Genomic DNA, 16,845 nt, shown 5'->3' with positions numbered 1-16,845 from the left:
ATGTGTGCATTGGAAAGACAGAATATCACGTACAGGGAATTAGAGGAGTTCCAAGTGACCTTTTAAAATGTAGTTAAATTCAAAATCACATTATTTGCAATGGCTTTTTAATTATTAGTTTGCTTCCTGGATGTTTTCAGTCACGATGTAATAATGAGATCAGTCAATAGGATTTTTTTTAAACACAGCATGTAGTCCTAAACAATGAAACAAACACCTCAGAATAAATATAGAAATTCTATAACCTTAACTCACCTTGGGGAAGCTTTTGTTAATGATTTACATATCTTGAAGTTTGCTCCCCAGAATAGCTTATAAAAGATGTTCAAAGATATGAGTTGGTGAATCAGAAGATAATGATTCCACCGTATCCTGTAAATGATCTGGTAGATTTGAAGACAATGGAGACACTTGATCGTATTTTGAAAGATAAGAAGCAAGTACCTACAAATATTCCTGTGGAAAGGCTTTTTTTTTTTTTTTAATATTAAGGAAAATAAAACAGAATGTCTTGTGATCATCTTATAAATGCTTAAATATAAATATATTTTGTTGGAGTGAACATTGACTGATCGTTTAAAAAACATTCACTGGGGCCGGCTCCGTGGCCGAGTGGTTAAGTTCGCGCACTCCGCTGCGGTGGCCCAGGGTTCGGATCCTGGGCACGGACATGGCACCGCTCGTCAGGCCACGTTGAGGTGGCGTCCCACATCCCACAACTAGAAGGACCTGCAACTAAGATATACGGCTGTGTACAGGGCGGGTTTGGGGAGATAAAGCAGGAAAAAAAAAAAAAAAGATTGGCAACAGTTGTTAGCCCAGGTGCCAATCTTTGAAAAACAAAGTAAAAAACATTCACTGATTCTCAAAGCATGAATTCTCCTTGTTAAATGGGGTTTCTTTTTAGCTCTCTGTTTATATATCATTAACACTTGGATAATGATTAATTACTGAGCTATCTATTAACTAAAATTTAGTATTCTAATTACATCTTCCCTGATAAATACATTGTAAATTACAGGGTGTAGCTCAGGGAAGAATGTTCACCAAGATTCTTGCTGAGTTGAACACTGAGTTGTGAACAGTAACATGAGCAATTTTCTGGTTATTACATAGCTGTTTTTATAGCTTCTGTATGGTTTGTACAAACATTTTTATTTGAAAATGACAAGTAGTAAATTTTAAAAAAGAGAATATTGATATATTTTATTTTAGAATGTTTGTCTTTAACTTAAAAATTAATTACTTAGTAAAACTCAAGAGATGTTTGCTTTCTTAAATGTGAAGACTCAAAGTGAGGAAACAAATTCAACATTTCTAGGTGATCAAGGGTCTGGTTTTAGAAGATTTTAGTTTTTTATTGTTAGAGTTTAAACTGGAAGGACCACTCTTTGATTCACTAAGCGTTTTAGGGTAACTGATGATGGCCAGTTGGGCAGACGATATGAAAATACCTTTTATTTTCAGTTGTCTCTTGGCATCCAGGTTCTACCAGATTAATAGCCCACTAGGCCAGAGAACCATTCCTATCTCTTGGTTCCACTTTCTGGCAAGTTCTGTCACTTCTTTCCATTCCCCAATGTGCAGAAACCACCCCAAAGACTCATCAGTTGATACTGAGATATTCCGGGTAGACAAGACTACAGTCGTAGGTTTCACCTGACACTGATACTTCAAGGTGTCACACAAGTCTTTCACGATAACCGGTGTTCTCTGGGTGCTTACTATGTGCCAGGCACTGACCCAAGTGGATTACATGCACTACTGCGTTATGATTCTTTTCTCCATTTCAGCAATTAAAAAGCTGAGGCTTAAGAAGGTTAAGTAGCTTGCCCAAGATTACCCAGCAGATAAGAGCTGGGATTTGAGCTGAAACAGAAACCACACTCTTAACCATTCTACACTATATGGCGCAGACATAGCTGGATGCTGACGATCACCTCTGCTTGTTACAACTCGTTCTTATTTGTTAAGCATGGCAAGATAGCTAGATAACTCAAAAGTAAGAATCTGTGGTCTGTTTGGGAAAGAGGCATTGATTAGAGTATGTGCAGTAATCTTGTTGTTTTTCAGGTATGCCTATTATTACAGTGGAATTGGTGCTGGTGTCCTTGTTGCTGCTTACATTCAGGTTTCATTCTGGTGCCTGGCGGCTGGAAGACAAATATACAAAATTAGAAAACAATTTTTTCATGCTATAATGCAACAGGAGATAGGCTGGTTTGACATGCATGATGTTGGGGAGCTTAACACACGGCTCACAGAGTAAGTACCTAGTTGTATATTTAACTCAGATGTGGTTCTAATTCTTATTAAAATGAAAGAGATGTCATCAGCTCTATTAGGACATGTTAGTGCATCACAGAGACGTAATTGTGAGACTAAATTCCTTCTGAGCAGCAACCATGTCTTATGCATCTTTTTATTCCTAGTACTCTAGCGGGGTGTGAGGGGACCTGCATGACTAGCCCTGAATGAGGGATTGGACTTGCCAGACTCAAGAAATCCTCTGAGAGTGTGCTGTTGAAGTAGAGCAACAACGTGATACTTTCGGGGGATATTTCCCACCAAGAGCCTTAGATGTTAACTAATTTACCCCAGACAAAACCAAACAAACCAAAAACAACTGGATTCAGGAGAAATGTTCTGTGTTTACAATTCTGATATTTATTTCTAACGCTATCTGTTCTTTTAGTGATGTCTCCAAAATTAATGAAGGAATTGGTGACAAAATTGGAATGTTCTTTCAGTCGATGGCAACGTTTTTCACCGGTTTTATAGTAGGATTTACACGTGGTTGGAAGCTAACCCTTGTGATTTTGGCCATCAGTCCTGTTCTTGGACTGTCAGCTGGCATCTGGGCAAAGGTAGGTAGAACCTGCAGATTTTAAACTGTCTCCACCCCCACCCCCACACAGTGGAAGGCTGTTTCTACCAAATGATGACCCTGACTCTATATTTGATCCTTAGTTTTAAATCTTCTGTTCAACATCAGTGGGAATAAGCAGATGCAACCTCACTGATTCCTGCTCCTGGTGGGATTCCATGCTGTCCTGGGCCATGTGGTTATTTGGGGAAGAGATGAGAAAGACAGAAGTAGCTCTCATTTCTCCCCTTCATATAAAAGTTATGGTTTCCTCTTAAACAGTTTTGTTCTCTAGTAGAGAATTCCATATTCACACAGTAAATAGAGATTCAAGTTCAGTGAACAACACATGTGACCCGTTCAGTTAACAAACGTTATTGGTTTTAAAGTTTTTGGTTTTGAAGATTTTGTTTAATTTGTAAATTGATTTTGTAGTTTTGTCAGTGTTGTAAATGTTTTTATGTTTATACATATTTAAATCCACTAGTAGAAAAAAATTTGAAAAAATACTTTCCAGTCCCACATGCATGTAAATCCTAAGTGTGCAGTTCTCTCTCCCAATCACAAAGGCAAGGCAATACAGATGGCCCTCCCCACCTGTGCAAGATGCTCTTAAAAAACTTATTTTCTTTTTTAAGGCTGGGCATGGTGTTCATTTTAAACTGATTTGATGTAAGAGTGGGTTGTGGTGGATAGATCAGTATATAATTTCTGTTGGGTTCAGCACAACACACTAGAGAATTAGAGAACTTAGAGATCACATTAGACTTTCATGTGAGCAAGGATGTAAAATAATGGAGGGCCAACAAAAGCCAAGACTAACACAAAATAAATCAGGATATAAGTACTAAAAAGTTTTAGATCTTTTACTCCATAGGATGGGTATTGTTTTGCTGTTGCAAACAATAAGTACCGTTTATTGAGCATCTAGTATGTCAGACAAATACATATGTTTTCTGAAGTATAGCTATTATCTCATTTTACAGAGGAAGAAACTGAAGTTCTGTGGATTCTGTTAATTTGTTGCTCAGAGTAGCACAGGGTTTCAATGGTGTTCTTGGTGGTAAAATTGCATCTTTGTATCGGTCAGCTGAAATATTGGCAAAAGCTTTGTGTGTTAATTGATTTTTCTATTTACTAGAATATTAAGCAAGTTAGGTGGCAAACTCTTCATATCAGTATTTCCTTAAAAACTGTTTAAAATGTACTGACGTTCATTCTAGTTAAGTTAGGAAAACAGATAGTAAGTTAATCTTTTAATAATTAATTATGCATTGCTTCAGATACTGTTTATTTAATAAAAGGAGCCCTACGCTTATTGCTGGAGACCTAAGTTTTAATCCTCACTCTACCATAAATATTTGGTCTGATTTCAAACAAATTTCTTAAATTCTCTGGTTGTCAGCCATATAAAAAAGGAATCTGGCCTTGTCTGGGAAGTTTCTTTGTCTCTGTGACCTGAGGCTCTCCTCCCCAACCCTGAGACACTGGGGCAAGAAGGCAGAACAGTCACAGCAAGCCACCTGGTTCAGGAAGCCTCTTTAGACATGTGGGCTGGTGGCTTTCTTTTCTCTCTCAGAGACACTATGGTGGATAGAGAGCAGAGGTAGGGGAAACCACCACACCCTGTCCCCGTCAAAGAATACGTGGTGGTCTGACCTTAAGAAACCACTTCCACTCTCTCAGGTAGCATAAGCAGGGGCTAGTAGGTGTCTCAGCAGCTCCAAATAAACCACACCGACAAAAATGATACCACCCAGTCTCTGAATATAAAACCGCTGCTGGATCCACAGCTCAGGAAAGTAGGCCAAGAATTGCATGCTAAACCCTAGCAAGGTAACTGCTTGCTAAAACAAAAGATTTAAATAGGATCCAGAGTCTCCTAACATAACAGACAAAATGTCCAGGATACAATAAAAAGTCACTTGTCATACCAAGAACCAAGAAAATCACAACTTGAATGAGAAGAAAATAATTAACTGATACCAACACTCAGATAAATCAGATGTAAGAATTATTTGACATGGATTTTGATACAGCCATCATAAAAATGCTTCACTAATCATTTACAGCTTCTCTAGAAACAAAAGAAAAACTAGAAAATATCAGTCATGAAATAGAATGTGTAAAAAATGGATAAAATGAAACTAGAGAACCAAAAGATAAAACAGCAGAAATAAAAGTCATGATGGATGGGCTCAGTTTTGTTGAGTGGAGATGATAGGATAGAATCAGTGAAGCTGGAGACAGCACAACAGAATTCACCCCCTCTGAAACAGAAAAAATGGAAAGAGCCTCAGAGACCTGTGGGGCAATAACAAAAGATCCAACATTTGTTACTACTGAAGTCCCAAAAGAAGAGGAGAAAGACAGTGGGGCTGAAGGAGTATTGGAAAAAACAATGGCTGAAAACTTCGAATATTTGTTGAAAGACAAAACTTCAGATCCGAGAAGCTGAGCTAACCCCAAAAAGGATAAACCCAAAGAAATCCATGCCAAAGCACATCGTAATTAAACCATTGGAAACTTCAAGACAAAGAAAAAAATCTTGAAGTCAGCTAGAGAGAAACCCATTACCTATAGGGAAACACCAATTTGAATGGCAACAGATTTCTCATCTGAAACCATAAAGGCCAAGAGGAAGTGGCATAATACTTTTTGAGTGCTCAAAGGAAAGAATTGTGTATACTGTATCTGGTAAAACTTGTTCAGGAGTGATGGGGAAATAAAAACATTCTCAGATGAATGAAAACTAAAAGAATTTTCCACTAGCACACCTGCTGTCAAAGACTGGCTAAGTGAAGTTTTTCAAACAGAAGGGAAATGATAAAAGGAATATTGGGGGATCAGGAAGGAAAAAGGAACAGCAGAAAGAGCAGAAATGGGGCATATCCTTTTCTCCAGGAGACTTCTAAATCATATTTGATGATTGAGCCAAAGTGGTAACCAAGTGGTAAAATTTGGATACCAGTGGATTTTTATAAGTCACATATGAATATTATAGAGCAACTATTATGAAACCCAAGCAAAAGATATATTCAGAAACACTATAAATAAATCAAGATTGAATCTTAAAACTTGATCAAGTAACACAAGAAGGCAAGAAAAGAGAAGTAGAGGAAACAAATAGAAAACAAATAATAAAATGGGAGACTTAACTGTTAACATACCATTAATTACTTTAAATGCAAACAGTTTAAATATACCAATTAAAAGAGAAATTGGCAGAGTGGATTTAAAAAAGTGACCCAACTATATGCTCCTTACAAGAAACGTACTTCAAATTCAACAACATAAGTAGAGTGGAAATGATAGGATGGAAAAAGATATACCATGCAAACAATGAGAAAAAGAGAGTGGCTATATTAATACCTGATAATATAGACTTCAGAACAAAGAAAATTACTGTTACGAAAGAGGAACATTACATAATGATAAAAGGATCAGTCCACCAGGTTCACATAATGATCCTAAACGTGTATGCACCAGATAACGTAGCCTCAAAATATGTGGAGTAAAACTAAGAGAGTTGAAAGGGAGAAATAGAAAAATCACCATTATAGTTGGAGACTTCAACATCCCACTCTCAGTGCTTCTAGAACTACTAGACAAAAAGCAGCTAGAATATAGAAGATCTGACCAACACAATCAACAATCGGATCTTATTGGGATTTATAAAACACTCTGCCCAACAAAAGCAGGATGCGCATTTAAACATTCACCAGTATAGATCATATCCTGGGTTGTAAAACAAACCTCAACAAATTTAAAAGAATTGAAGCCATAAAGTGTGTTTTCTCTGACTACAGTGGCATCACCCTAGAAACGAATAACAGAACAACAATGAGAAAATCTCTGAACATGTGGGAATTAAGCAATACATTTGTAAATAATCCATCAATCATAAAGGATGTTTCAAAGGAAAAAGTACATATAACTAAATGAAAACAAAAACATCAAAGTATTTGGGATGTAGCTAAAAAAGTGCTGAGGAAAATTTATAGCATTAAATGTCTACCTTAGAAATGAGGAAAGGTCTCAAATCAGTAATATAAGTTCCTACCTCAAGAAACTAGAAAAAGAAGAGCAAAATAAAAAAAACCAAAGCAAGCAGAAGAAGGAAATAATAAAGATAAGAGCAGAAATCAATGAAATTGAAAATAGGAAAATAATGAGAATATCAATAAAACAGAGAACCAGTTCTTCAAAAAAATCAATAAAAAGTAGACACAATCACAATATCAATAATGAAATAAAGGATATCACATGCTTGATAAATGCAAACTACCAAAACCCAACTACAATTAAATAGACAATCTGAATAACCCTATAATCATTAAAGAAATTTATTTTGTAATTTCAAAGCTCTTGAGAAAGAATTCTCCAGGTCTAGATGATTTTACTGGAAAATTCTACCAGACATTTAAAGAAGAATTAACACCAATTTTATACAATCTCTCCCAGAAGAAAGAACACTTTCTTTTCTTTCCCCCAGAAGAGGGAATACTTTCCAGTTCATTCGATGAGGTCAGTACAGTCATGCACCACACAATGACGTTTCATCATCAACAGACCGCATATACCACAGTTGTCCCTAAAGATTAGCACCATACAGCCTAGTTGTATAGCAGGCTGTATAACACCTAGGCTGTGTAAATACACTCTATGATGTTTTCACAATGACAAAATTGCCTAATAATGCATTTCTCAGAACATGTCCCTGTTGTAAAGCAACAGATGACTATATTACCCTGATACTAAAACCTGACAAAGGAAATACAAAAAAAGTAAACTGCAGACTAATACCTTTCATGTGCTGAGAACAAAAATTCCTCAATAACATATTAGCAAACCAAATCCAGCCATATATCAAAAGAATAATATACCACAGCCAAGTGGGATTTGTCTCAGCTATGCAAAGCTGGTTCAACATTTGAAAATCAATCAGTATAATCTACCATATCAATAACCTAAAGAAGAAAAACCATATGATCATATCAGTTGACACAAAAAAACATTTGACAGTATTCAACACCCATTGATGATAAAAAAAACTCTCAGCAAGTCAAGAATAGAGGGATATTACCTCAACTTGATAAAATCATCTGTTGAACCTTAGCTAATATCATGCTTAATAGTAAAAGATTGAATACTTTTCCCCTAAGGTTGGGAATAAGGAAGGCAAGGAAGTCTGCTCTCACCACTCTTCGATAAAGTACTAGAACTTCTAGCCACAGCAATAAGGCGAGAACAAGAAATAAAAAGGGATATAGATTAGAAAGGAAGAAATAAAACTGTATCTACTTATAGATTGCATTTTTTTCTGTGTATAAAATTCCAAGGAATCTACAAGCAATCTCCTAGAACTAATAATTGAGTTTGGAAAGGTCACAGGATGCCAGATCAATTACATTTCTACATATCTACATACTAACAAATGAACATGCATAAACCAAAGTTTAAATATTAAATTAAAATTAATATTCACAATTGCTCCAAATAAAATGAAATACTTAGGTATACACTTTGCAAAACATATGTAGGATCTATATGGTGAAAATTATTAAATGCTGATGAAAGAAATCAAGGCTAAATAAATGGATAGACATGGTGTGTTCATGGATTAGAAGACTCAACATGGTAAAGATGTCAATTCTTTCCAAACTGATCTGGAGGTTTAAGGCATTTCCTATAAAAAATTTTAGTAAGGTTTTTTGTAAACGTAACTAAGCTTATTCTAAAATTTATATGGAAAGACACAGGCCCTGGAATAGCTAAAATAATCTTGACAAAGAAGGATAAAGTGAGAGGAATGTCCACCTGATACAAAGCGTAGTATATAGCTATAGTATATTGGTGGAGGAATAGACACATAGATTAATGAAACGATAGAGAACACAGAAATAGACTTACACAAATATGCCCAGCTGATTTTTGACAAAGGTATAAACGCAATTCAATAGAGGAAGAGTAACTTTTTCAACAAATAGTCCTGGAGCAATTAGATATAACAGGCAAATAAAAAACAAAGAGGATCAAAGATAGCAAGTAAGCACATGAAAACTTGTTCAGCATCATTAGCCATCAGTGAAAAGCATATTAAACTACAATGAGATATCACTATACATCTATCGGAATGACTGAAATAGAAAATAGTGAAACACCAAAAGCTGACAAGATGCAGAGAAACCGGATCGCTCATAGCTGGCTGTTGGGAATGGAAAATGGTACAGCCACTCTGGAAAACAGTTTTGTAGTTGCTTTTAAAGCTAAGCATACAATTACCATACAATCCAGCAGTTGTACTCCTTGGCATTTATCTGAGAGAGGAGAAAATTATGTTCACATAAAGCCTGTATTCAAATGTTTATAGAGCTTTATTTGTAATAGCCCCAAACTGAAACAACTCCAGATATCCTTCAACAGGTGAATGGTCAAACAAACTGTGGTACATCCATACAAGGAATACTACCCAGTGATAAAAAGGAAAGAACTATCTATGCTCACAGCACCCTGGGTGAATCTCCAGAGATTCTGTGTGAAAAAAGTCAATCCTAAAAGGTTACATACTGTATGATTCCATTTCTATAATATTCTTGAAATGACGAAATTATAGACATGAGAACAGGTTAGAGGTTTTCAGGGCTTAATGGTGGGGAGGAAAGAGAGGCAAAGGGTGGGGAAAGAAGTGGTTGTGGCTATGAAAGGTAGCACCGAGGAATCTTCTCCTGGAAGCTGCTGGTGCCCAAGGACAGTCTCAGCCTGGCACGGGTGCCAGTCCAGAAGCTGCAGCAGCACTCACACAAGAGGGCCTGCAACACCAGCTTCAGCTACCTTGTGGCCAGTGCTGTTCCCGGCCAGGACCTTTACTTCTGCTCCGGAGGCTCCATTGAGCAGATCCAGGTGAAGCAGAACATCTCGGTGACTCTCCACACCTTTGCCTCCAGCTTCCAACAGGATGTCTCCAGGCAGGGCCTGACCGTGTCCTTTAGACCGTACTTCACAGAGGAAGCTGTTTTCATGGTGACCCTGGACATGAAAAGCAAGGTCTATCTGAGGACCCCTAACTGGGACTGGGGCCTGCTGTCCCTCGCCTCGGTGTCCTGGAACATCAGTGTGCCCAGAGACCAGGTGGCCTGCCTGACCTTCTTAAAGGAGTGGACTGACCTGGTCTGCCAGACAGGGCGTGCATTCATGATCATCCAGGAGCAGCGGATGTGGGCTGAGGAGATCTTTAGCCTGGAGGAGGTGCTCCCCAAGCCAAGATTCCACCATCATGGTTTCTGGGTCAACATCTCCAATTGCAGCCCTGTGAGCAGCAAGCAGCTGGACATGCTCTTCTGGGTGTCGCTTTCCCTGAGGACAACGGACGTGACTGTTGTCATCATTGCAGTGGTGGGAGGTGGCGCCTTACTGATGTTTGCCCTCGGACTCATCATTTGCCTTGTGAAAAAGAAGAGGAAAAAGGAGATAAACAAGGGCCCGGCCGTAGGTATCTACAATGGCAATGTCAATACCTAGACGCTGATGCAGCCAAAAAAGTTTCAGAAGAGGTGAAAGGACAATGACTCCCATGTGTATGCAGTCATCAATGACACTATGGTATATGGGCATCTGCTGCAGGATTCCAACAGGTCCTTCCTCCAGCCAGAGGTGGACACCTACCAGCCCTTCCAGGGCCCCATGGGGGACTGCCCTCCCTCCCCACCCCCCGTATGCTTCAGGGCCCCGACTGTAAAGTTGATCATAGATGAACCACCCCCTGACATTCCTCCTGAGTCTGAGAGCAAACCATGCATCTTCTCCCACCCCAACATAGAGAATGTAAGCAACGGGAACACAGACATTCCCTTGCTGGATGCCCACAAGCCAGTGGAGCCGGGGGAATAACTTTGGCCCACCCCAAAGACTTTGCATGAAGCAGGGCACTGAGACACCCTTTAGGGTCTTCAACCAGAAGTCCTAAAGAAGGAGAATTATATGGAAGGACTAGCAGGAGGTTTTCCTGGATGCAACCAACTTCTGATTTCCAAGTGGACTCACTTCGATGACGAGACGTTGAAGATGGTGAACTCTGATCTGGATACAATCATCACAGTTCATGTCCTTCTAAACTCAGGTTGGGCTGTGACTGTGACCCAGCCCGTAATGAGAGGGGAGAGGTGTGAGTCATCTGGGACAGGGTTGCAATGAGCCCTGGATTCGGATTTGGATTTAGAACTCTTCAGGTCCACAATTCCAACCCTTAGGAGGCCACCGAGGTCCCTTCTCTCACTGGCGTCCCCTGGATGAAAATGACAATGTGTCTTTTTTTATTATTATTATTTATTTGTGGTCCTGTGTATTTAAGCAAGCGAATGTATAACTAGCTATACAGCTTGTTCACCTGACCTGGTGACAACTTGTGCCAATGGTTTGGATGGCTGGGTTTTGACTTCTACTGGTGACCAATAGCTACCCATGTGCTTGTCTGCTGGGCCGTGGGAATAATTTGCCATCTGTCTGCCCAGAAAAGAGCATGTGTGTTTGAGCAGCGTTGGAAAAAAAAAAGAAATTAGCAGCCTTTGGAAGAAGAGATGAGTTAGTGGTACAATGTATAGTTTGTGTGGGTAATTGTAATAATGGAAGCATCACCATTCTATTATTTTTTATCAGAGGAGCCCATAGAAGGATATGACTTTACGTATGCCTGAGAATAGTTTGGAGGCTTTTTTTTTTTTTTTTAACAGACATGATCTGTTAAAAAACAAAACAAAACCCTTAATGAAGGTTCTACCATAGTCTTGCCTAAGCATCTGCTTATAATTATGGAAGGTCATAGAAGGGAAACAGAGCCAGGTTTATTGAATTAATAGGTACTTGATATATTAATAAATTAAAATAGCATATTTGAAACTCCTAATTCATAAATATTTCTGGTAGTCTTCCTGTAGTTGGCTGCCCCTGGTGTGGGTGATTGTTTTCAAGAGGAGCAGAGACGAACAGCTGAAGTATATTGAACAGGCCTCTTATCTTATGCAGACCTGTTTGTTGAGGGATGGCAGTGACCACACTGCCTCAGACCCAGCGCTGTGAATGATTCTGGCAAGTGTGGTGGGGCAGCCCTAGGAAGGTTGCTTTGAGAAGTCAGGAAAGTCTAAGGCACCATGGGTTATTGCTTTGGGTACCGAAGAAGATGAGTGCATGCAGCACAATGTCTGCACACAGAACATAGTTACTAAGTGTTCATTTGCCTTCACCGACCCATTCTCACATCTATCATAGCTCCTTTTACTTTCACACGCAGCAAAGGAAGAAATGCACTGTTAAAACAAGTTTGAACTTTATATGGCAGGAAGGAATAGACTGATACTACTTATAGAGATAGTCCACAAATGCCTGTAAATTATTTATTGAAAGTGTAATACTATTTAATCAGAATTTTATTATGGATTGCATGGGTGTATAATTTTTAGTTAGATAGTTGATTTCTTAGGCATCCCGGGTACAAATAGTAACCTTAGTTCTTGCCCTGCCAGTTGATCCAATTTTCGTAATAGGGCCCTCTGGGACCCTAGTTCACATGTCAGTGGCTGGTTTCAGAGAGAGAGTGAGAGCCAGAGTGAGAGTGAGAGAGTCACTCCACTGGCTGTTAATTCAGGCTTTGAAGCCATATGGACTCAGCCTTGAATCTTGGATGTTTCACTTAATAGCAAATTGCTTAACCTCTTCATCCTTCCATTTCCTCATATATAAAATGAGGGAAATAATACCTACTTTACTATCCAACTGAGAAGAATAAATAAGATCCTGTGTATATAAAGTACCCAGTAGTGTTTCTTCCACAGAATAAATGCTCAGAAATCAAACAGAAGGATCAAAGAGCATCCATAAAACAAAGACCTCCCTGGTGGCTGAAAGTATTGCTTTGCTTAGGAGCCACCAGCAAAGAGAACTCTCTGCTTCCCCTGGCATGTAAAACCTTCTTAAAGTCCTGTCAGAGCACAGTGCTTGGTCCCTGGCGTTCTTCTGGCCTCCCACCTTGACACTACTGAACCAGAGTACCATTAGCAATTGTTGTGTTGAGCACACACCATATTTTCCTTGATAGAAGGCCTTTTTTTCTATTTTTGTTTATGGTTATAATGTACACCGCCTTTTCTGAAATTTAAGATCTCCTGGAAGTCCCAATTTTAATCATTTAGATGAGGATCCATGAGGTATGTCATGAGAAAATAAAACTTTTTTTTTTTAAAGATTGGCACCTGAGCTAATATCTGTTGCCAATCTTCTTTTCTTCTTCTTCTTCTCCCCATGGCCCCCCAGTAAGTAGTTGTATATTCTAGTTGTGGGTCCTTCTGGCTGTGCTATGTGGGACGCCGCCTCAGCATCGCTTGATGAGCAGTACCATGTCTGCATCCAGGATCCAAACCAGTGAAACCCTGGGCCATCAAAGTGGAGCGCACGAACTCAGCCACTCCACCACGGGGCCAGTCCCCGAGAAAATAAAACTTTTAATTTTTTATCTACCATCTCAGTCCAAAAAGAATTTGAAGTGGCTTACAGAATTTTTTTTTTTTTTGAGGAAGATTAGCCCTGAGCTAACTACTGCCAGTCCTCCTCTTTTTGCTGAGGAAGCCTGGCCCCGAGCTAGCATCGTGCCCATCTTCCTCTACTTTATATGTGGGATGCCTACCACAGCATGGCGTGCCAACCAGTGCCATGTCCACACCCGGGATCCTAACCGGCGAACGCCGGGCCGCCGAGAAGCGGAACATGCGAACTTAACCGCTGCGCCACTGAGCCGGCCCCCAGAATTGATATATGTACTAAAAAATACAACATCATGACCAAAGACAAGTAAAAGATTTTCTTCTATACATATATGAACACACAAAAAGCATTTGTGTGTATATTTATTTTATTTTACAAAAGATACAATTAACTTGTTAAACAGTTTTAAATGATCTGCAATTGCATTTTTAAACAGATACTCTCTTCATTTACTGATAAAGAACTCTTGGCATATGCAAAAGCTGGAGCGGTAGCTGAAGAGGTCTTAGCGGCAATTAGAACCGTGATTGCATTTGGAGGACAGAAGAAAGAACTGGAAAGGTTTGACTCTCTTTTTTTAAGTTGATAGAAATCTTAAATTCTGTCATCTTATATGCTCTCCAGTTTGACAGTGTTGATTATAAGGGTATTCTCCAGTATATATGTTTCCTCAAATAGCTTCATGGATATATACTACAGCATAGCTAATATTCTGGAAAAGTTGTAATTCTAGCTGTACTCTTCTTATATCTGCGAGGTAGGTAGTGACATAGAATGGTTTCCCAAGGCTGAAACATATTTTATATCCCTGATGATAATTTTTTTCCCCATCAAGTTAATTCTTGATTCTCTAAGATTGAATGAGTATTTTGTGTAAGATCTATGGCGACATTTAATCATTTTAATTGGGAGGTTATACATTGTTTGGTAAAGCCATAAATAAGAACAGGGATTTTTATAAGTGAGAATAATGGTTCCCTCTGAGTCAGATGAGGAGTTGGTAATAAGCATGTGACACGTGGCAGGGGTTTCTGCGGTTCTGGCAGTGTTCTAACCTCAGTTGTGCTTATATGGGTGGTCTCTGTATAACTATTCTTTAGACTGTATATTTGTGTGTGGAGTACACTTTTGTTGATATGATATATTTCATGCCCACAAAGATGTCCTCTGGGAATAATTTGTGATGGCTAAGTACCTACCATAGTTTAAAGGAAAGCAATATCTATGTTCTGTCTCAATTTGTGCTAAGGTTTTGCTTTTGCCTTAAAATGTGTCTAACCAATAAAATGGGAAGTCTGCTTAATGACCAGGGGAACATCCAGTCAAATCCCTACAGCCCTCCTCTCTTGGAGCTTGCATTCTAGCAGGGAGAGGGGAAGGGTACTGACAACCATAAATAAATAAAAGATGTAATATACCAGCTGAGGTCAACATTATTTGGGGAAATGAAATACTCTATTAGGGTCATAGAGCGTACTAATTAGAGAGGTTATTCAGAAAAGTCCTTTCTGAATGGTTGATGATTGAGTAGACACAGAATGAAGTTTTGAACTTAGAATTCTTTTCCAGTTTTCCTCAATGGAAAGGTGGATCAGAAAAAGAATATGTCCACCAGTATAGGGAGACAGAGAAAGCTTATCTGTTCCTGCCTATTTTCTGAGCTGGGGGAGCTCATCTCTCTGTAGAAATCAAAATCTCAGGCCTCACCCTCAGGTGTAGTTAGAGTCTAAATTTATAATCCCCTGTGGACTAGGGAGCTATCTCTCCCCCAAGCTGAGGATTTCACATTAAAAATGAATCCTAGCCCAGTAATACCACTAGTGTGTCTGGTAGAAGAAATGAAAAATTGCTGAGAATTAATGAACTAAGGATCCCAATTAAGAAGTTAGAAAAAGAACAATGGAATAAAGGAAGTATAAGAGGAATTATTGAAGATAAGAGCAAAGATAAATTTAATTGAAAATAAAGATGAAAAAGCAGAAGGTTGACAAATCCATAAACTAATTCTTTGAAAAGACTAATAAATAACCACGTATTTTGCAAGTTTAGTCAGGAACGAAAGAAGAATGAATAAGGAAAAATTGTTGCAGATAAAAATCTGTTTAAGAAAGTTATAGTTTTATACCAACAAATGTTTAAAACCTTGATGAAATAGACAATAATCCTAGAAAAATATAGGTTAAAACTTTCACTCAAGAAGAGGAAAACTTGAGTAGACCTGTAATCATTAAAGGAACTGAGTCCACAGTTAAAAATCTCCATCCCCTGACCTTACGTTACACATACACACATAAACAAAGGAAAACCACCAGGTCCAGATAATTTTACAGACAAGTTCTACCAAAACTAGAAGAAAGAGATAACCCCATCTTACACAAATTGTTTCAGAGAATGAAAAAGAATGTATAGAAAATTGTGAGTTCATTTTATGAGGCTAGCATAACTTTTATAGCACAACCAGACATGTAAATGAGAAAGGAAAATTATAGGACAGTGTCACCTAAAACACTTGCAGAAAGTCTAGATAAATTATTAGCCAAACAAAGCCATGTGAAAAATATCAGAATTAAAAGTAAATCCTGAACATGTTGGATTTATCTCATGAATGCAAAGAAAGTTTAACGTTAGGAAATCTATTAATATAATTAACCACATTAACAGATTAAAAGAAAGAAACATTTTTTTGATGGATAGGGAAAAAGCGTTAATTACATATACTTCATGACAAAAACTCTTAAAACTAGCAATAAGAAACAACTTTCTTAACCTAATAAAGAGTATATACCAGATTCCACAGGAAATTTCATACTCAGTGGTGAAATGTTAAAAGCATTCCTTTTTACAATAATGAATGAGACAAGTCTGTCTGCTAGCATCACTTCTATTTAGGATTGTACTGGTACTTGATCATAAGATGAAAGAAACAAAAGTAAGAATATAAAAGAAAAAAAAAAGCTTTCACAGTTGGAAAACAAGAAGCAAAACTGTTATTATTTGCAGATGATGTGATTGTCTACATAGAAATCCGATAGACTGCAGACTAACAACATACAGTAAGATCTCTGGGTAACCTGACCACGATTCAGAAAAAATCGCGTTCCTGTGAACCAGCAGTGAACAATTAGAAAACATGTAGTATCTCTTCAGTTCTAAGATGCGCATTTCCCCCTCACAATGCACCATCTCTGAAATTGAGAAAAATCATACGAGTGTCATCTTAGAATCGCTGTGGGTCTGGATTGAAGTTGAGTTCTTCCAGGCACGATTTGTGGTTGCTTCTGCCATTCACTGTGGGCGCTACCGACCCGAGGCCACTTTACCTTAAGTTCCTTGTCTAGGCGTTTTTAAAGCACACGGGTAGGGCAGATTCTTACTTCAGACCTGCATGAGGACTGCCTTGTGGTTCAAATTGTCGGAGGAGGTGGTTTTTTCACCTCAACTTTTGA

General features: G+C 38.4%; 1 protein-coding gene and 1 pseudogene across 4 annotated transcripts in view; both read left to right on the top strand.

The window, feature by feature from the left end:
- The window catches only part of ABCB1 (ATP binding cassette subfamily B member 1), a 196,120-nt gene that overhangs the window by 133,756 nt on the left and 45,519 nt on the right, over positions 1-16,845 (top strand). For all 4 annotated transcript variants that reach the window (XM_070507709.1, XM_014862406.3, XM_070507707.1 and 1 more), the window contains 3 exons: positions 2,074-2,265; positions 2,696-2,867; positions 13,836-13,960. In XM_070507709.1, coding sequence (XP_070363810.1) covers positions 2,074-2,265; positions 2,696-2,867; positions 13,836-13,960 — 489 coding nt within the window. The remainder of the gene's footprint in view (positions 1-2,073; positions 2,266-2,695; positions 2,868-13,835; positions 13,961-16,845) is intronic.
- Positions 9,003-10,872, top strand: LOC139045330 (CUB domain-containing protein 1 pseudogene; annotated as a pseudogene).

The sequence above is a fragment of the Equus asinus genome, chromosome 1 (assembly GCF_041296235.1).
Source record: "Equus asinus isolate D_3611 breed Donkey chromosome 1, EquAss-T2T_v2, whole genome shotgun sequence".
Classification (NCBI taxonomy): domain Eukaryota; kingdom Metazoa; phylum Chordata; class Mammalia; order Perissodactyla; family Equidae; genus Equus; species Equus asinus.
The sequence above is the reverse complement of the archived record's forward strand: the minus strand, read 5'-3'. Positions and strand labels throughout refer to the sequence as shown.